Source organism: Miniopterus natalensis, chromosome 14 (assembly GCF_054644295.1).
Source record: "Miniopterus natalensis isolate mMinNat1 chromosome 14, mMinNat1.hap1, whole genome shotgun sequence".
NCBI classification, from domain to species: Eukaryota; Metazoa; Chordata; class Mammalia; order Chiroptera; family Miniopteridae; genus Miniopterus; species Miniopterus natalensis.
In genome coordinates, this window is record NC_142094.1 from 37,050,739 (window position 1) to 37,072,967 (window position 22,229).

The following is a 22,229-nucleotide window of genomic DNA, read 5'->3' on the forward strand; positions in this document are numbered from 1 at the left end:
TTTCTCATTTACCTCCAAGGCCTACGACAGCACATCACGGCTCTTGAAAATGGTGCATGACAAATTGGGGTTTAGACCCCCTTGTCTAAAGTCTCACTCATCTCATCTAGGAAATACCCTCAACTTGAGACCTGTTCTATTCCATCATCCAAGTCACAGATAAAAATATTCATTCAAACCCACAGTCCCTATTTGTCACCCACCAAGAGAGACCAGCTCCACCTGTGCAGGAAGGAAGGACAAGAAAAGAAAAAGGAAAGAAGGAAGGGGAGGGGAGGGGAGGGGAGGGGAGGGGAGGGGAGGGGAGGGGAGGGGAGGGGAGGGGAGGGGAGGGGAGGGGAGGGGAGGGAAGGGAAGGGAAGGGAAGGGAAGGGAAGGGAAGGGAAGGGAAGGGAAGGGAAGGGAAGGGAAGGGAAGGGAAGGGAAGGGAAGGGAAGGGAAGGGAAGGGAAGGGAAGGGAGGGGAGGGGAGGGGAGGGGAAGGGAAGGGAAGGGAAGGGAAGGGAAGGGAAGGGAAGGGAAGGGAAGGGAAGGGAAGGGAAGGGAAGGGAAGGGAAGGGAAGGGAAGGGAAGGGAAGGGAAGGGAAGGGAAGGGAAGGGAAGGGAAGGGAAGGGAAGGGAAGGGAAGGGAGGAGGAGATGGTGGGGATGGGGTGGAAGCTTGGGGCAGGGGTTAGTTCTACTCATATACAACAGCAAACTCCTTTCCTGCCACTACTATATTGTTTAACGGCCCAGAAAAGTTAAAGAATTTTGAATTTGGGGGGGAAAGCCAGGAGGAATTTAACAAAATTGCAGTCATTAACTTCTTACTCATTATTTATTTTCATTGCATTTTGTTTTTCTTTATTTCTTTACTTAAGAGCAGGACACAGTAAAACCAAACCAACTAGCTGAGCTCTGGGCAGCCAAAGAAAAGTTGATCTGTGACTTTTATAGATTAACAAGGCCCACTCTCTACTACAGAAATAGGTGAACAAATTGACTTTTTGAGTTCTAAATTAAAGTACTAAAAATCCAAGTGAGCAGTTGCATACACAAAAAGCCCAGCTTCCCAGTTTGGAGTCCCTTCTGGAATTCATGATACTGCCTAGAGACACGGTGGCTCAGTGGAAAGAGCACTGGACTTGGTGGGCTTTCCCCAGTCCTCCATGCTGACAAGCTGTGTGACCTTGGAAAAGCGACTTACCCTCTCTGAACTTCAGTTTCCTCAACCATAATATAGAAATAATTTGAATTTCACCTTAGAGGGTTGTTGTAAGAATTAAATAAGTTATTAGTACACAAAAGGTCCTCAATAAATATTAGTTAAATTCTTGTGCTAATGGCCTCTTATACACACACTGTAGGCAGCCACTGCCCTCCTGAAGTTTTCTGAATATCCCATAGCTCTTCTGAGCAATTCACCAAAGTTTGCCTATAGCAAGTGTCCTAGTATACCTATTCCTTACTCCTATTGGCCTACTCTCCTCCTCTATTCCCCACAAGATTCCATTCTCTTATTTAACTAAACAGAGTTGAGTGACAAGCAAATGAGTCTTTGAAAGTAATTCTCATTGAAGTATAATGATCACAGGTAAAGCACCTGGGTAGCTTTGCAGCCTCGCCACATATAGACCCTGGGTAACCAATTCAGCTGTGTTTGCTTTGCAGAGCGTCTTAATCTCCTTCTCTTTACTTTTCTCCCCTGTAAATGGAGATAATTGAGTCAGATGGTTAGCAAACTCCTGTTCCTCCTAATCAGCCAATGGGTCGCCAGCATTTATCGTCTCAGTAAATGCCACCTCATCTAAGAGATTGGAGTTTTCCCTTCCCAAGGCCTTAGCCTTCACCTTTCACTCCTCTCCAGCATCTTTCTCAGCTTGGCCTCTCGCCCCAGCTTAGTCTTTAGCTTGGATGCCAAATCTACTCCATCATTAGGAAATCCTCAGTGCAAACCATATGCAGATTTTAAAATTGATCTTACTCAAATCCTACTCATTACACAAAGGTTTTGAAGTAACTTAGAATAAAAGCTAGGATAAGATTAATTATAGTGCACAGTTATGACACCAGGTTAGATGCAGCTGAAGTCACTAACTGGGCCTTTCGTTGGCCAAATGCATTTCACAGGGTCTCTCGGTCCTTCCCTGCTGACTGCAGGTTACATAAATTCTGCCCCACACTATCGCTATTCTCCACTCTTGCACTATCCAGCTACTTCTAGCATCCAGCATGCTTGGGCTTTCTCTGTCCCCAGGGAAGTAGAATAAAGGCAATAAAGACTGGGACAATAGGAAGTTGCCTCTTTTCTGGACCCTGCCTTCATGGGAAAGCAAACAATTGTTCTCTCCATGCTCTTGGTCTTTCTCTCTTGTACTTTGGCCACTTATCTTTGGGGCATCTTAACAACATTTGCAGCCCACCCCTGGTTCCTGTAGATCAGAGGTTTCCACCCCTGGCTCTCCGTGAGAATCCTTTGGAGAGCTTTAAAAATGCTGGTGCCTGGGCCTCAACTCGCTTGATTAAGAATCTCTGTTGGAAAGGCCTGGGCATCTGTGTTTGTAAAGCTCCTGGGGTGATTCCAACATGCAATCAGGGATGAAATCCCCTTCTGCCGATTTTCACCTTTGGACCTCCTGCCTTGTCTTGTCACTATTGCTAGACATGCCACCTGAACTTAGGGGGAAGTATGGAAGCATTTTACATATATGTAGACTAACAACATATTTACCTGCATGTAGGAAGCAAACTCTTCCTCATTTAGGACTTTTCAAACCTTCCAGCACTATTTAACCACTCAGATCAGAAATTTCACATTGTCAGCCTGCTGGCTAATTCATCTGGCATACGTTTTAATTGGCATTGACAGTATTTTTTAAAATTGAATTTCCATGTCTTTGAATGCACCACAACTTCAATTGTATATACGCCGTCCATTTCACTAATTTATATTACCTGCTGGCACTTAAAGGCACTTGAATTTATTATCCCTCATAAAGATGGAATTCTTTCTGAAAAGTATCATGTCCTTCCCAGTCTCCTTAAACAGAATATCCAAAATATATCTTAACCTTCTCTTATTGATTCAAAGTTACCGCTGTGAGACTCAGTGACTATGCCATGCAGAAATGCCCTCGCAGATTATTCAGATTGTCAGACCCTCAATAGTCCCAGGCTGCTAGGCTTCTGAGTTTTTTAAATGGTCTCATCTTGTCCCTTCCTATCTGATGATGAACTATTTCCTTTCACCATTGCTGGTGTGACTTCTACACACACACACACATTTACAAACACACGCCCTTTTTTAATATACACAAACCCTTTCTCATCCCCCACGGCTCTGAGGACTGGAAAACAAGACGGTGCATTAGAATTATGTGCAGAGTGACAGTCAACAGGCCCTGAGTTAGGGAGTCCTTAAGGGAGACGCCTTTTCAGAATTAACTTTAGAGCAAGCTCTTCATTTGCCATTTGATTGTTCAGAAGTCATCATTGTTCAGTTACAGGCTCTTGAAGACAAAAAGGTTGATAAACACGCGGCACCTGTCTAATGAGAGTTAGCAATGGGAATTATGAGAATTGCATTTCCCACGAAGAGACCAAAAATGTACGAAGCTGAATAAAAAGCATGCGCACTGACCTTCAGTCCTTGGCCATCACTGCCAACTACAAACAACTAGAAACAGCCAGGCACAGATGTTATACGCTTCCTTTGAGCTGATTAGGAAGCACTAAGAGCAGTTGTGCACCCAGCACTGTCATATGAGCTATTCATGTGAGCTGCAAACCACTTCTCACTAACTGCACAACTATGGCCAAGCCAGCCCAGCAGGTAATCTCTTCTCACTCTGCACTCAGAGGCCACAAAAGCAGCACCCTCAGAGGGACTGGGGCCGCCTTGCTCTCCTCACATCAAATAGGGCCAACTGCCCACCCCAGCTTAGGTTTTTGTTCCTTTTCGCAGGGGTGCCTATAATGACCTCACCCCCAAGCCCCCCAGCTAAACTTCTGCCTCCCATCTCTCTCTCTCCCTGAGCCGTCCTGGCCAAACTTTCTAACCCTCTGCTCTCACTGCATTGCTTCCAGATAAAGACAAATTTCAGTCTGTCTCCCTATTAGCTAGAGAGAAAAAAGACTACTTTCCTCTATCATTACTCACTTCTAGCTCACCTCACTGCAGCCCCCAGCATCATGGCCAAGCAGGGTTATCTCTCTGCTTTCCCACCACACCAATCATCACCACTTCCTGCCTTTGTTCTTGCTCTTTGACCTTCCCAAACACTCTCTTTTCCTCTCTGTCTGTCCAAATTCTGCCCATCCATGTCTCTACTCAAGAAGCCATTCCTAAGCACCCCACTCATTCAACTCCTTATAGTTTCCAACACTTAAAGCCTTCCCTTTCTTTTCTAACTATCCTGGTCATAGGCCCTGGATTTGAGCAGCGGTCTTACCTAAAACTTCTTTGGTGGCTCCTGCCAATTTCTGCCCCTCTAAATACTAATATGTTCAATGAACACAAATGACCTTGTACATGAAGAAGACCCTAAGGGCCAGGCTTCTATTTAAAGAAAATGCAGTATCTCTCCCACAGTGATACATTGCCCTTCAAGTTCCATGTAGAAAGTACCAGTGGGCTGGGTTCCCAGATATCTAGCAAAGAAAGGGCAAGTCAGCCTCCTCCCCTCCCCCAGCCCACCACACACTTGCCAGACAGCATTTAAAATGCGCTTCAGCGTGCTCTTCTTTTCATTTGGAAAAGAAAGAAGACTTGATGTTCTGTTTCTCCCATTTCATTAAGAACAGGGGTCATCCTGGGAAGGGGAAAGGTAATTTCCAAGAGAAAGGAGACTTGTGGGGCAGTGGAGGTGGGGAGGGGGAACGGGCTCATCCCTTCCCGTTAGCCTGCTTCACCCTTTGAAGAGAACAAGCCCAGCTTTCAGAGTGAATTATTTTCAGTGTAGCTTCTGCCAGGACTCGGCTTTCCCTGGCTAAGGCAATACCCAGAAGGATTGAGCGATAGTTCAAGGTCAGACAGGGTATCCAGAGAGGACAGGCCAGAGAAGGTGGCACTAAGATAGCTGGGAGCTAAGGGAGTGGAGAAGGGGAGAAGGGAGAAGACAGGGTGTATGGGGTAAAGGGAAGCCCAGAAAAAGCTGACCCTGGAAGACATGCGCTCCCTCTCTCTCTCTCTCTCTCTCTCTCTCTCTCTCTCACACACACACACACACACACACACATACATATAGGCACACACACTCACTCCTGCAAGAAACACATTCTTTGCGTTCCCTCCCCTCCCTAACTCTGTAAGGCATGTCTATAAATAAATAATAAGACCCTAGCCTGCCTGAGGCCCATTATTAACTCTTGCAGTGTTCTGGCTATGTGTCTAAGTCCTCACACTGTTCCTCTTTCCATGGTTTGCAAAGCCTTTCCCATATGTAATCTTCACCTGATTCCTACATCACACACCCTGAAGGCCCTGGGCCCCTTCTCATCAGTCCCACACACAGAATCATGGACCTTCCACAGCCACACTCTCAAAGTTCTTAGCCTTAATACAATAAGCTTTGGGTCATGCTACTCAAAAAAACTTGCTTATGATTTTGGATGATGTGTATGTGATGGCTGATGTGGACGCCCCATATGTGTCACAGCTCCTGGGTATCTGCCTGACTTCCACAGTGCAGCTGGTGACACAGCTTATGCCCTATGGCTGCCTCCTAGACCATGTCCAAGAGCACTGCAGGTGCCTGGTCTCCCGGGACCTGCTGAACTGGTTTGTGCAGATTGCCAAGGGAATGAGCTCCTTGGAGGACATGTGGCTCATGCACAGGGAGCTGGCTGCCCAGAATGTGCTGGTCAAGAGTCCCAACCATGTCGAAATCACGTTCTCAGACTTTGGGCTGGCTCGGCTGCTGGACACTGATGAGATGGAGTACCACACAGATGGGGGCAAGGTGCCCAAAATTGGATGGCGCTGGAACTCATTCTCCGCCAACAGTTCACCGGCCAGAGTGATGTGTGGAACTACGGTGTAACTGTATGAAAACTGATAACTTTCGGAGCCAAACCTTATGCTGGGATCCCTGCCTGGGACACATCTGACCTGCTGGGGAAGGAAGAACGGCCGTCCCAGCCCCCATCTGCAGCGTCTACAGGATCATGGTCAAATGTTGGGTAATTAACTCTGAACGTTGACTCCAGTTCCAGGAGTTGGTGACCAAGTCCTCCTGCATGACCAGGAACCCCCAGCACTTTGTGGTCATCCAGAATGAGAACTTGGGCTCTGCCAGCCTCTTGGACAGCACCTTCTACCAATCACTGCTGGAGGATGATGACATGGGGGATCTGGTGGATGCTGAGGAGTGCCTGGTACCCCAGTAAGGCTCCTTCAGCCCAATCCCTGACCCAAGTGCTGGCGGGCACAGCCCACGGTAGGATTGCAGCTCATCCACCAGGAGTTGGGGGGATGAGCTGACACTGGGGCTGGAGCCTTCCAAGTAGGAGTCTCCCAAGTCTCCACTGGTACCCTCAGAAGAAGCAGGTTCTGATGGGTTTGATGACGACTTGGGAATGAGGGTGGCCAAGGGACAGCAGGGCCTCCCCACATGACCACAGCCCTCTACAGTGGTAGAGTGAGGATCCCACAGTACCCCTGCTCCCTGAGACTGATGGCTACATTGCCCCCTTAACATGTAGCCCCCAGCCAGAATACCCTAACCAACCAGAGGTTCACCCAAAGCTCCCCTCACCCCTAAAGGGCCCTCTCCTCCTCCTCAACCTGCAGATGCCACTCTGGAAAGGCCCAAGGCCCTCTCCCCCAAGACTCTCTCCCCTGGGAAAAATGGGGTTGTCAAAGACGTTTTTGCCTTTTGGGGTGTCATGGAGAGCCCCAAATACTTGGCACCTGTGGCAGGGAAAAAGACAGTGCCTATGGTTCAAGTCACATGTATCTTAAAATATTATTTACACACCCCTAATAATCAGAGCCACTCTCTATTAAGAATTTGTTCTGTCCCAGGTACTATGGTCAGTGCTTTACATGCATGATCTCATTTAAATTTCACAACCATCCTCAGTTGTGAATATGATGGAGGCATTTCATAGATGAGGGAAGGGAAGCTCTGATGTTATGTTGCTTGACTGAGATCCTAAGTGGAAAGCGTGCATGCTGAATTTTGAACCCAGGTCTACGTGACTATAATGCATGTGTTCTCAACCCTTTCCCTGAGGTCCTGTTACTAACAGCCCTTTGGTAGCTAAGATTCCAGAGCATCTACTAGGCGGTTGGGTCAGACATCTGCAATGCCAAGATTAATAACCAATTAAACAGTGCCTGCAGTGACATCTTCTACTTTTCACTTCAATGAACATTTATTTTGCCAGAGGAGGTATCGTGGAGAGAGCAGTAACTAAGACAGACAGGTGCTGCCTTCATAGAGCTTACAGTCTACTTAGGGGAGATGGTGCATCAATGAACCCACAATTAAAATACAAGTACCAGTTCACCAAGAAGTTCCAAATCAACACAGAATAAACATGAGACAGTTCTAACTTTTCCATTGTTCTCAACTGTGCTATGTCAAATTATCTCCCTCCCTCCTTGCTACCCTTAAAATATCTCAGACAGATTCCATTACTTCCTGTCACGTTCAGTTATGGAAATTTAGTCCAGACCAACATAAACCGATCCAAAGCCTTCTGCCTTCTCAGAGTAGATAAGACTTGGTGCTGAAGGGGCTTGGAGTGGCACGAACAGGGGCCTTGAGCATTTCCTCCCCACCCCTTATAGTTCACATCACAGGCTCTTATGGCCGGAGACCCCTTAATCCAGACAGAGGTCTTCTTGGGCGGGAGCCCACAAGTCAGCTCAGGCCCAACACCTTTCTCAGTGTCCTTTTGACCCATGGGCAAATCAAGCATCCTGCCACGCCAAGCTATGGGAGAGACCCTACCCTGTTGCCATCCTTTTTAGCAGCTCTGCCTTCTCTCACCAAAGTCTTTTTCCCCCCTAGGACACAAATAGACACAGCTCAGACAGCAGAACTGCTGTCCAAGCAGATGTCGAGCCAGGAAATAGGATACTAGTGGTTCCCAAAGCATGCCCTTCCCCCATCCTCCCCCACCCTTCCCCTACTAGGAGGAAGTACCCCTTTCCCTGCCCCAGGGAGAAACACTCTCACAGGAGCTCCACTCCTCCCCCTGGCTGACTCTGATGATCCCCACTCCCTTCTCCAGCTCTGCCTCCTCCTCACAGACCTGGGATGGGGCAGGGTTGATGGCGTTAGAACCATTTCTGCCTCTTCAACTGCTGAAGACTGGTTGGGAGCTCTCCTTAGAGACATGGAGTGTTTAGCCCTTTTTTGTCACCGTTGGGCCTTGGCAGCCATTCCAAAACAACAGGAAAGGTCTCGCTCAGCATCTTGTTACAGACAAAATTATAATAGTGAAACATGCGATGAAGGGAAAGAACAGGGCACTATGAGAGGAAATGTCCATGCTCTGGATCTTGAGTTTGAATCTTAGCTCTGCCTATTACTAACTGTGTGCCTTTGGGCAGGATACCTAACCTCTCTGTGCCTCAGCTTCCTCACATGTAAAATGGTAATGATAATAGCACCCACCTAGCCCGGCCGGGCGTGGCTCAGCGGTTGAACGTCGACCTAGGATCCAGGCGATCAGGGTTTGATTCCCGGTCAGGACACATGCCCGGGTTGTGGGCTCAATCAATGGCTCTCTCATCATTGATGTTTCTATCTCTCTCTCTCTCCCTCTCCTTTCCTCTCTCTGAAATCAATAAAGATATATTTAAAAAATAAAAATAAAATAATAAAATAAAATAATTTTAAAAAAATAGTACCCACCTATAGGATTAAATAAGAAAATGTAAGTAAGACTCTTAACATGGTGCCTGGCATGCTAATAAATGCTCAGTAAATATAAGTTTCATGAGGATATGAATTGAGAGATCCAGGCACTTCACAGGCATTCAGTGACATTTGATGAAATAATGAAGGACATTATCAAGAAATACTTATTTGAGATTAGGTAGTCAGAGAAGACCACTCTGAGGAGGTAACACAAGCTTTGATATGAAAGATGAGGGGACATCAACCCAAGAGAAAAGGGAAAACAAAAGGAACAATGAGAGTTACTTTTTGCCTCCTTATGGTAAAATTTCTCCCAAGTCCAATTTAAGCTGATTATACTTGTATACCATTACATAATAGACCTAGAAAAGTTGCCTTCGACATTTTAACACAATATTTAAACACAGAGTTACAGGATGCTAGTTCCCTCAAAACCAAAGGTCTTGACTCCCAGGAGCTGAAGTCCTCCAGGTGCCTCTGTCCTCGGGACAGCAGCTCTAACAGTGCAATCAGTAGTAGCTCCACCACCACTTTTGCTGCTGGTGGGCTGGGCTGGCGCCTTCTAGGAGCCCCCAGCTTTTCCAGGACACATTGTGTGTCTGCAGAGGACTCAGAGACCAAAGCTCTGAACTTGCTCTGCAATGTCACCCCAGGACAAAGTCCCTCCCTCAAGGGAAACCCGTAAAACTCTACGGAGGTCAGCCTCAGTCAACCCATGAGCTCTTCTCCACGCTCTCCCATAACTGACAGCCTGTTGCCCTGCCTCGCTGTGGAAGGGATGAATCTGACAGCCTGTTGCCCTGCCTGGCTGTCGAAGGGTTGAATGGGAGCGCAGCTGGAACAAAGGCCCGAAGTGCGGGAGGGCACCCCTGGGTTGCCCTGCCGCACAGCGCAGCAGCTCAGAGCTCCCTCCACAGCAGGTGCACAGGAGAGGAGCAGTGAACAAAGCTCAAAGAAGGATGCTGACAATCATGGAACCAAAGGGCTGCCATGTGAAAGAGCGAGTGGAGCTCAAGGCTTCCAAGATCATGGGGCCAGGCAAGAGCGCAAGTGGAGGCCCCAGCCCAGCCGGTCCCCTTCTCTTCCCGCCCTGACTTCACCCTGCACCACTGGGACCCTCACCCTCACACAGCAGACACCCCAGCCCGCACGTCCAAGTGCTGTCCATGTGAACTCCTCCACCCCATCTTTCAAAAAGCCACCCCTTAAGACCAAGGGTACAGCCACCTGTGGTGTAGTCCTCCCCCAAGAGGACACACTCAGAGCAGAGGCCATGTGGGCCCTGGAGGTGGGCTCAGTTGGAGAAGCAAATCCAGGGCTCAGGGGTACCACGAGCATAACCTAGAAGAGGGGATGTGCATGGGCTCCAAGTGGGCACATCCCTGGTCTCGTCAACTTCTCACTGTTCGGGCAGAGGTGTGGCTGGAGGAAGATCAGAAAAGGACCCTCTAAAGTGTAGGGAGGCTGAAGGTAGAACCAAGATAAGTGGGTATGAGTTAGAAGGAAAAATATTCCTTAGAGAACCTGCTCCCTGCCCCCATGAATGTATATGTCCAGCTCTAAACCCATCTGTATCTTCAATAATTCACAACTGTTCGTGGTTGCTATGCTATCACCTTTAGCATTCACCCCCCACTTATGCACGTTTTCCCTTTCTGCAGTTTTAGTTACCCACAGTCAACTGGGGTTCGAAAATATTGAATGGAAAATTTTGAAAATAAGCAATTCATGTTTTAAATTGCATATTGTTCTGAGCAGCGTGAGGAAATCTCCTGCCATGCCACTCTGTCTTGCCCAGAACGTGAATCATCCCTTTGTCCAGCGTATCCACACTGTGTCCATTACCCACCCATTAGTCAGTTATCAGAACCACTGTGGTGGTATCACAGTGCTTGTGTTCAAGTAACACTTATTTTACTTAATAATGCCCCAAAGTGCAAGAGTAATGATGCTGGCAATTTAGATATGCCAAAGAGAAGCCATAAAGTGCTTCATGTAAGTGAAAATGTGAGTGGAGTACAGTAAGACATTTTGAGAGAGAGAGTTCACATTCACATAATGTTCATTAGAGTATATTGTTATAATTGTTCTGTTTTATAATTAGTCACTGTTAACCTCTTACTATGCCTAATTTGTAAATTAAGCTTTATGGTAGGTATGTGTGTACAGGAAAAACATAGTATATATAGAGTTTGCAGTTTCACTCATCCACTGGGGTCTTGGAACGTATCCCCGAATAAGGAAGGACTACTGTATATGAAAATACAATCTTTTCTCCAAACTTTACAATATTGCCCACTTCGGTCTGTGGTACCATCGCTTTCCTGTGTCCCAAGGTAAAACAATGGAATCATCTTCTACTCTGTGCTCTCCACTTTCCCCATAAAGAGTTTATCTCTCTGTCTGAGCCCCCTTAGCTAAAATTTAAATACACATATTAATTTTTAATTTTGTATAAAAATGTTTAATGATATACATATATTAAAGTAAAAACTAAAACCTATTTGTGGTGAGAGGCCAGACTTCGAAAATTGGAAAAACAAAAATTGCATTTCAAAGCAGTTACTACCTCTGAGAAATAAGTCTTCTATCCTATCATATCTTAAGTCACAGGAGGCATTCAGTGGCTGCACCCACCTGCAGCAGCCTTACAGGCATATGACAGCTCAAATGGCATTTCAAATATGTGCTTCCAACATGAGAGCTCTAAGACCCAAAAACAAGCTTATGGCAATGACAGGTGTCATGAAAATAGCTTAAGGTGCACACAGAATATTTGCTGCTTGCTACCAAGGTGGTTGCTTTGGTTCTACTTTTTTAAATTGTCAGCCAAGACTTTGGTAGCAACAAAATCAAGGTTCTGACTAGAGGCTAAGTCTGATTCCACATGACCTAAAGGCTCAGAGCCAGAGTGTCAGCTTCCACAAGGAAAGAACTGTGTCATAAAACCAGAAGTAGACACATGAACAAATAGTTTATAACCTAGTAACTAGGGCACATCCAAAGATTAATGTTGAAGGTTGCATATCCAAGAGTGCACATAACTGGATACTTGAGTCTTTGTGCGTCTCTGCTTACAGCCATGTTTAGTTACTTCGAATCTGATCAGCATAATAAGTGGCTGGGATAAAATCTGCCAAAGGAAGTAGGTGCGTGTGACTCACCAGCTCCTCTGGCTCAGTGGACTCAGACTGTCACGAGCTGTTAATACCTAGATCTATGAACAGAGCACGAGTGGGGCAAAGGGCTATGAGAAGAAGCAGTAAATAGCCAGGATCCCCACCTGCTATTGTTGTGACTATCCTTTTGTGCTATGTAGCATCTATATCTTTTGTTGTTGTAATAGCTAGTTTCCGGCATTGGTGTGGCCTGAACACTGTTTCCAAGAATGGTAAAACTAGATGATGATGTAAAGCAGCTGGAACTGAGCCCAAGACGGTAGCCCGCCGCCCTCTCCCCGAGTATGATGCACTCTTAGTGCTTAGTGTAGGTAACTAAGGGCTGGGAGACCGTGCCGGAATCAGAACGCAGGGTGGTACAGGCGCTAGAGCGGTAGGTGGTGGCACCAACGAGGGCTTTCTACTCCACGGTGCCATTCAGAAGGTTAAGGGAGGGTGTTTGCCATCTTAAACAGGATTTCCCTTTTTGTCAGCTAGCGTAAGCACTAAGAACCCAGAGAATATCCTTAACAGAAACACCTAAGGATATAGCTTTATTATTCATTTTTGCAGCAGCAATGAGAACACAAAGGAAACTTTTACTCAACTTGACACAATCTGGCGTCTCAAAAAGAAGGTTAGTAACACATGAAAATAAATGGTCCGTTGTGATGAATTCAAGCCACATCCTAAAGGCTGGCAGAGCAATGCTTTCAAAATCCACATGTTCTAAAACAATGTATTATTCTTAAGGGTTATACAGGGTGGGGGGAAAGTAGGCTTACAGTTGTTTGTATGGGAAATAATACAATAATTAATATATAATAACACAAGAATAAACTGTGTTTCACGTACTCACAACCGTAAACCTACTTTTCTCCACTCTGTATAGGGAAGAGATCATCCCTACCTACCCCCAAAAACATTGAAAATAAAATGAAAGTTTTATATAGGATGCAAATGGGAAAGTTTGTACCGCACTTATAGGTACTAATAAAACCTGTTTATATTTTTTATTATAAATACATATATACATATGTAACCATATATATTATGTATATACAAGAAAATTTTGCTTAAAAAATGTTATATATATATATTTTTTTTAATCCTCACCAGAGGATATTTTTTCCATTACTTTTCAGAGAGAGTGGAAGAGGGAGAGAGAGAGAGAGAAACATCACATCAATGTGAGAGCGATATATAGATTAGTTGCCTCCCGACCAGGGCCAGGGATCGAGCCGACAACTCAGGCATGTGCCCTTGACTGGAATCAAACCTGAGACCTTCAGTCCACAGGCCAGTGCTCTAACCACTGAGCAAAACCAGCCAGGGCTAGCAATATTTTTTAATCCTTGTCTGTACCCCATTCCAATTTCCCCCGTCATCCTCCATCAGGAATAGCCACTAAGCCAAAGTCTACTTATTATTTTCTCACTTTCCCTTAGATATAGATATAGAGATAGGTGATAGATAGATGATAGATAGATATATGATAGATAGATGATAGATAGATAGATGATAGATAGATAGATGATAGATAGATAGATAGATAGATAGATAGATAGATAGATAGATAGATAGATAGATAGATGATAGATAGATAGATGATAGATAGATAGATAGATAGATAGATAGATAGATAGATAGATAGATAGATAGATGATAGCTAGATGATAGATAGATAGATGATAGCTAGATGATAGATAGATAGATAGATAGATAGATAGATAGATAGATAGATAGATAGATAGATAGATAGATAATAGCTAGATGATAGATAGATAGATAGATAGATAGATAGATAGATAGATAGATAGATAGATAGATAGATGATAGATAGATGATAGATAGATGGTGATAGATGATGATAGATAGATAGATAGATAGATAGATAGATAGATAGATAGATAGATATAGATAGATCTGTTAAAAATCTATATATTCATTTGTGTGTGGCTCTGAATCCTGTGTAAATGAATCACACTGTATGTATTTTCTGCAACCTGCTTTTTGGCTCAATTTTATGTTTGTGAGATTCATTTATGTTGTTAGGAGTAGCTGCCATTCGTTTTCACTTATGCTTTCTATTCCATTGAAATATAAAAATTTAAGAATTCAGAAGTCAATATTCTAGGGAAGGGGCATGTTAAAAACTGTACCTAATGGCTCATTTCTAACTTAAAGTATTTTCAAATTCTGAGGTTCCAAAATCCCCTTCCTCCATACAATTGTATGTTTCAGAAGTGAGGCCTCCTCTAACCTACCTGGCTAGGATGGAGCAGAGGGGACTGGGGATCCTGACTTGTCTGAGCCAAGGTCTCATTCTCCTGTCCAGAGACTGGTTCACACACAGACATGCGCCTTAATTCTGGTAAAAAGTGGTGGGGAGTGAGGGAGTCTTTGGTGGATGGTGGGATGAACTCTTGGGAAAAGGTTATTCACCCATAAAAAGTGACACAAGAAAGAGATGAGCTTCTTCTAGTGGGTGGTGTTGTGTGTGCATATAACGCTGGGAAAAGTGGACACCATTTTGTAATTAGGAAGCAAGTTAGCACAAGGACAATCAAAAAGAATTAGAACGAGAGACAAAAACATGGAAATAACCGGAGTTTAAAGCTACTGAGTTAACCAACTTTGAAAACACTCTCCCTTGGCACTCGTATTATGAGACCATAAATTTTCTTTACTGTTTCAGCTAGTTGAGTCAGGGGAATCACGTCACTTGCAACCTAAGGCATCCTTATAAACATACCCTTACTTACAAAAGTTCATAGAAGAGAAAAAGAGAGGCTAGATTGGTAACACTAAGATGTCTATGTTCAGGTTGTTTAGCAAGCAATGATATGGGCAGGGGCAGGGGTGTTGGGAAAAAAGGTCAGGGGTCCAGGCTACACCTGGTGATGAAGCTGAAGAAGTGACTCTCTCCTTGCAGATTGAAGGCCCATCCAGGCTTGTGCAGAACTTTGGAACTCACAGTGATGAAGATGTGCCCAGCTCACTAACTGCGCTAGAGATTTCCATCTTTTCAATTTGGGGATAAACTAAAACAGAAGCCATAAATTAAAAACAACAACAACACAGAGTCCTTCCTTAAATAACTAAATTAAACCTTATTTTTTATTTTTTTTTTTGGAACAGACTATCATGCCCCCCAAATTCAAGCCATCCTCCCATGTTAAATTTTAAAAGCAGTGTTGTCGCTGCCATTAGCTATCAGGATGTGAGACATGGATGATCCTGTTCCATAGGAGACACTCAGGAACACCCTGCTCTTTGACCGAGCTCTCCTTCAGTCATTCACATGAAGCCTGGGGACAAGCCAGCATTGGGTCAAGCTGGCGCAGGCGACCAGCAAGAGCTAACCAGAGCCATGCCTGCCTGGAAAGCATTTCCTCTTTAAGAAAGGGGGAAGCTACAGAGGAAGGTCACTGAGGAGATTTCAAGGAGGAAGTGTGAAACAGAAGACCAAAGGGCACCGTCCAGCCTGAAGGTCATTGTCCAGCCTGATTCAACCTGGCCTAGGACCGTGAACAAGTCATTTCCTTGTTCTTTTAAAAGTTAGGCATTGGAGTCCCATGGTCTTCAAGGTCACTGTTACACTCAAATTTGAATTTTTTTCTCTTGGGAAAAGGTGTTCTCCCTCACCCAACCATCAGCACGAAGAGAGAGCCAAAGGAAACAAAATAAGGGTAATGAGATCCAACGCCCGAAAGGTCAGGCGGATAATCTAAGAGAATAAAGCAGTGGGTGGGAACTGTCACAGCATAAGGCAGACGCTCCACGTAGGGACACAGGTCTCATCCAAAGGGACAGCAGCTAGTCAACTCTAGGTAGATGTCACCATGTAGAAAAATCTGGCGATTTTTTGAGGGAAAAAAAATCTAGATTTTTTTTTTTTTGAAGGTAGTTTGCTGATGTTTAACCTTGGCAATAAATTCCTTTAAAAAAAAAAAAAAGAAAGAAAAGAAAAATACCCTGTGTTAAACAAAATACATCTGCAGCCAGATACATCTGCAGGCCTGTAGTTTACAACTTATATAATTTGTTCTTCATAATTTGGCTTTCCTGGTAGGTTGGTCACTCATTTCCCCTCACACTTAAGAGACAATGTGCAGAAGCTCTTTCTGGAACGTTAGGCAAGAACTGAAGCTACAACTTAGGTTCACAGACCTGCTGCCTCTCACCCCAAAGAGCTGAACCCACTGCCCTCTACTATGCCCTCTGTGCAGCTTCAGGAAGGTGCTGGAGCTCAAGAGATAGAAGCCATTGCAGTCCTTCCCACACCATCTCCTCCCCCATTTAAAGGTGAGAAGTGGCCCCAAAATAACCCTGACCCAGCAGAGAGTGTGTATGATGAGCAGTCAGCACAGACAGTGACAGTCAGGGGGACAGTCCCAGCAACTCAATTCACTGCCCCTGAACCCCAGCCCCAGTGACCAGGTAGTAGGAAGTCACCCACAACAAGACTGGGCCATGTGAATACCCTCAAGTAACCCAAACTAACCTCGCTCAGTTGTCCTTAAACAAAGCAGGAGAATCTCAGTTCGAGGTTTCTTACTTAACTATGACTTTGACAAAGAAAACATACTTAGATCTCATATCAAATACTTTTATTCTTAAAGTGAGAAGTTTCCTAAAGATAGCTATAGGAGGGTGAAATATTTAGAGTAGAAAAATTGTCAAATAGTGTCACAGCAGAGAATTCCAATAGTACTTTTTCAGCATGACAGATCAAACATGTTAAAATTAACCGCATTCTCTGAACACCTCACAATGGACATGCACAATGATTTAGCAAACATTCAGGGACTACTGTCCTTGAGATCTTACAGAATGGATTTATGCATACCTCAAAACAAATATATTACAACACATCTAAAACAATTTACATCCACTTAAAAAAATATTTTAACTTCAAATAAATTGGTAGAAAGACTTTAAAAAACAAGATGAATGTAGGCAAGAAATAGATTGCTACTTTTATGTGCAAGGTACTGGATTCTTGAATTGAGAATCAGTGTCAGTCCTCACTTCCAACATCACATCGAAAAAGTGTGGTGGAAACGTAAGTCACCTTCAATATGAAGGATGTGAGTTATATACACTGACAACACTCTCGAAGACACAACAGTATTGCAGGAGGAATGCCAGTATACAGAGGGGACCTTCTTACGAGGCCAAACACTCATACGTTATCAGATGACCCTTCAGATATTTGGGTTAAACAATTACAATATTCTGGTTTAATCAAGGCACTGTCAAAGAGCTATCTTTGACATGACAGAGTCCCTACAAGTTGTTAGCCATTGGTGATCGCATGGTTTTTTGGTTAAGCAGCATTCTCTACTGAGAACCCAAGCATGATGCCTTGATCACAAACAAGGTCACTTATAACATTACTACTGCAAAGCCAGATTTGGTTACACTTTCCCCAAATTATGGTTTTTGATAAATCAGAAAGGCTTCACCTTAAGTCTTGATTTATAATTCACCTTTCCAGAGTTATAATTCACCTTTACTCAATTCCACTCAACAACCCCAAAGATGGTTTGGTTTTTCTCCACAGGAACACATCGAATGGATCTTTTTCTCCCTTCTACAAATCACTTCCCCAGGAGAGAAGTGTAAAACCAACTTAAAAGCACAAAATAATCTTACATTTCTCACCCACAGTTAAGTATCAGACCTCCCACTCCTACTCTGACTTGAGCTACAGAGCCCTTTGTGAACACTTTTCAGACATTCCTCATACCATTAATACAGCTTTCCTTCACCATCAACTGTCCTTCTTCAACCTTTCCTTGCCCAAGGTGAAAGCTAATGAATTGAGAGGGAAGGAGAAATAGCACTGAAAAAGTATTACTTTGATAAAAATGAGTTTCCAGGCTGTTACGTGATCCTCCACAGCAAAACTGGGCAACACCATCCATATAGACCCCGACACTAAATTCTCAAGTGGCTATCCTTTTTATAGCCAGGTCTCAAAAGCTCAAACCTAAACCTACTGAAAGAAAGTAGCTAAGACTTCCTACTATTGAGCATTATAGACCTAGATGTACATGGGTAATATGACAGGTCAAGACCATTTACTAGGTTGTTTAATTCATCTATAAGAGGCCAAGTTCTCCATTCTCCCCCAGCTCTGCCATTCTGGGAAGAGCCCACTAGCCAGCCTCGGACTGCCAAAGACTGTTGACTCTGACTCAGTCTTGGGGGGCACCTGGTGGAATGCACAGTTCTGGGATGCCATCTGTGTCTGAACGCCATCCGGTTTCCATTGCACATGAACAATTCTATAATTCTGACCCTCATTGTTGTCCCAGAAGACCTGCCCGTTAGCCTGGTAAGAAATGCAGAACTCAATTTTTTCCTCAGTTGGAATGACAGAGGGTAAGTCAATGGCAAAGGAGAAGGTGTCACTATCTGAGCCACCATACACATTTTTCATGTAGACACAGTCCACATTGGTGTAGTTTTTCCAAGTATCAAAAGTGATACGGATCTGAACCTTCTTCTCAAAGCTCATGTTTTTCACCTTCACAGTCCCAGTCACTGTGCGCTCCTGAAGAGAGCAGTTCTCCAGACACACAGAGTTCTTCTGAAAGTGGTTCCGAAAACTTAAGTAATCGGTTGAAGGCTGAGGGAAGTCTAAAATCAAGTTTTTCTCCTCATGGAGTTTTAAGTCAGAGGACAGATCATTAAGGTCCAAGAGATCAAACTGGAGATCCCACGCTGGTTCTTCTGGGAGGTCAGAAAAGACATGGATGGCAGTGAGGGAGAGGCCCTTGGAATCTGCAAACACAACCCGTTTCTTGGCTTGGTTGTGTGAACTTTTCCAGTCATTCTGTGATTTGGCTTCCTGTTTTATATTGAGACACGGTTTCAGAGGCTTTAATTTGTTGACAAAATGTCTTCGTTGGAAGTCATCACAAGGGCCCAGGAAACTCTTCAGAGGTGGCGAATGAGCCAAGCAGAGTCTCATGGCCACATCCACTGGCATGACTGAACTTGTCAAAGGCCGTGGATCTAAAACCTGGATCATTCTGGAATACAAGAAGAAGAAGGGTAGTTATCATCTGGATCTGGACTGCTCTTCCCCTGGTCCCAAATATATACATACTGTTTTTGTATTGGCTAAATTATTCCCTGCACAGTAACTATCAAGGAGGTGCTATCATATATAATAAAAGAAACAGTATTATGATCAGGTCTGCAATCTCTGTTTGGTTCTACCCTTGACTAGCCACAAGGCCATGGGTTAACTGCTTAAAACACTTGGGGAGTCTCAGTTTCCTCATCTGAGAAATAAAAGGGTTGGATGGGGTAATCTTTAATACAGCTCTAAATAACCACTGGCTCTCTGTTCTAGACCAGTGCTTCTCAAACCTGTCTGGTCACAATGGCCTAGAGAGTTGGTTTTCTTTCTTTCTCTTTCATGTAGATTCCTGAGACTTAGGGTCACTAAGGCAGAACCTCTGGGGGCAGGAGTTACATATGCTCTTAAAGCTTCCAGTGATGCTAATGACCAGACAGGTTCTGGAACCATAAGGCTCTGTGCTTCCTCTGGCTGCTTTCCTGACTCTGCTATTGAATTGATTACACATCTCTGTGTAATCAAGGTAACACACTTGAAAAGAAAAAAATGGCAACAAAAGTTCTCATGGAAAAGTATTGAGAGTGAGAAGGCTGTAAAGAGTGAAGTCAGAGAATTATCTCTGCACTTCGATTATCATGCCCTTCCTCATAACTGACTAAAATGCAACCTAGCAACGCATACACTTAAAAACTTCACATAATCTATGTTTCACGTAGAAAGACATCCACAAAAAGCCCATATTTAAGTGAAAAAGTCCGATTCCCTGAAAACTGAACTATTTTAATATATATGTATGAACTTATAAATATTGAAAAACTTAATAGGAAATACACCAAAAAGTTAATTACCTCTAGGTGATAGGATTGTAGGTGATCTATTTTTGCCTTTGTACTTTTTTGGAATTTTCTAATGTTTGGGCAATAGATATTTATAACTAGAATGAAAATAAAGCTATTTTAAAATTTAAACAAAACTCAGCTCAGCAATATCAGATTAAGAAGTGTCCATCAGGAAGGATTTTTTCCTGGCCCTTAGCCCTCAGTACACATTGCCAAGCTTATGGGCTTTCCTCCCCTGTCCTAGCCTTACAGACAAGAGGTGCGTGTATACTGTACATGACATTTCTTAGTAACTCTTCACGGCAGCTCTAAGCAACTAGGCCAATGGTCATTATCCCAAAATGGATAGTAAAAGAACATTCACACAATTTACTTCATTAGTCCTGAGATGTTTCTGAAGACCTACAAACTTCGAACAAACAAAGAAAAGCTGAAGCTCTATTTGTAGATCTAATCATGGTTAACAGGCAGTATTTATTTTTAGAGAAGTCTGCTAAATTATGTCTGAGGAAGCCACCTAAAGTAGTTTTGTGGGGAGGTTTGTTTTGCCTTTTTACTTTTTGCACTTAAAGAAAGACAGTTTTAGAATTTAGTGATTTCCCTGGAATTTTAAATCCTAGCCAAGAGTTCAAAAATCATCATTTGCTCAAGCTCGGCCACCGAGCCTGCTGTGGCAAACCGTGATAAGAAGAGAAGAGTGGAGACGACGAATGAATGCAAACATCGCCTGTAGTTTTCTCCCCGCGCTAAGCTGCCCACCCAGCAATGTCAAGAGCGCTGTTCCCTCGAGTGAAGAGGCCTTGGGGCCTCTGTGCAGGACCAAGAGGTAACAGTCGCAGTCCATGAGGGAATCTGAACTTGAGCCGACTGTCCTTAAGACCATTCTGGCTTAAGATGCGGGTTACCAAAATCAGCTCCGCCTAAGAAGCACCGAGCAAACCTTCACACCTCCGAGGCCTCCCCGTGCTAGATTCAACTCAGCAGTCAGTCACCTTGCCCTCGGGTGGGCTCTGCGTTTGCAGAGCGGACCGAAGGGACGCGCAGCCCAACCTCCCCGCCACCGCACGCACGGCGCTCCCGGGGAGGGCCTGCGGCGAGCCTACCTGGTGCAGCTCATTCGGCTCAGAGGCGGCGGCGGGCGAGCTGGCCCCGGCAGCCTCCGCAAGTCCGCGCTCGCTCCCAGCTGTCCCCGCCGGGCGGATTGCGGGTGCGGCGCCCCAGAGGCCACTTATCTGCTCCTGACCACGTGGCCCGACCCCGCGGCCAACCAGCGCCCGGCTGCGGCGCGAGCCCTCTCGGGGAGTACGTGACCGCCGTGGTGCCGGCCTCGCCGGGCGGGGCTGCTCGGGGACTCCCCGAGCCGCGGGGCTGCGCGAGCTCGGCCAGGGGGCGCAGCGGCTGCGGGCCAGGGGAGGAAACCGCGACCCCCCCAGGCCGCGCGCCTGCTCCGAGGGCTGCGCCTTGAGCGTCTCGGGGCGTCTGCGCGGCCGAATCCGAGCGCGGAAGGCTGCGGCTCTTTCCCCATCTACGCAGAATTGGACACGTTTGTGTTGTTCCTCGCGAGGCGCATCCTCGCGTCTTCCCCCGCACCTTAGCCAGGGCAAGAAGTTGGCGGCGTATAATTTGGTTCGGATGCATCCACAAACGCGCCCCAGAGGAGACGGGAGGCTGCCAGGGTTAACCAAGCTCCAGCAAAGGGTGCCCATGAAGCCTGCTGGCCCCACAGGAGCGCCGTGCCATCTCACGAAAAGGCACTTGCTATGTCCATCTAGCCTTCAGTTTTTCTCCCTGGAAGAGAAAACTAAAGCCAGAAATGAAATGGCCTTTTTTTTTCGCTCGCATGGCCGGTCAGCCACAGAGCCAGTGGGCAACCCAAACCCCTCGGCTCGGTGCTGACGTCCTTGGGCAGTGACGTGCAAACCGAAATGTTAAAATATCGCACTGGAAGTTTCGTGACTCTGCGAGCCAGTTACTTTCACTGAGGTTGCGTTATTATGTTTAGTTTGGGGAGTTTTTAGACCATCGGTTACAACCATAAAATTAAATTTCTAAGTCGAGGATGAATTATTTTTACAAAACCCACGTCCTCTATTAACTTAGACATCCAGGCGTCAATTAAAAACTACAAAATTCTTTTAAGTAACTGTCAAACGGTGGAATTGTCAACGTGGAGTGGTTAGAATGAACAAAAAGAAATACATACTATCACTGGGGAAGGAACTTAGTGCTTGGGCTTGAGTTGTGAAAGAAACAGCCAACTTGCTCAATTCACTGGCTCCT

The 22,229-nt window shown here is 45.0% G+C and overlaps 1 protein-coding gene and 1 pseudogene across 1 annotated transcript; one reads left to right on the forward strand and one right to left on the reverse strand.

The window, feature by feature from the left end:
• Positions 1-5,580: 5,580 nt before the first annotated feature.
• LOC107543255 (receptor tyrosine-protein kinase erbB-2 pseudogene) lies at positions 5,581-8,071 on the forward strand (annotated as a pseudogene).
• Positions 8,072-16,609: 8,538 nt separating this feature from the next.
• Positions 16,610-21,122, reverse strand: PPP1R3C (protein phosphatase 1 regulatory subunit 3C). The gene is made up of 2 exons (XM_016220731.2): positions 21,053-21,122; positions 16,610-19,057 (listed from the first exon to the last, which is right to left on the reverse strand). The coding sequence occupies exons 1-2, from the start codon at positions 21,064-21,066 to the stop codon at positions 18,118-18,120; spliced, it is 954 nt and encodes a 317-aa protein (XP_016076217.1). The 5' UTR covers positions 21,067-21,122; the 3' UTR covers positions 16,610-18,117.
• Between the last annotated feature and the right edge of the window lie 1,107 nt (positions 21,123-22,229).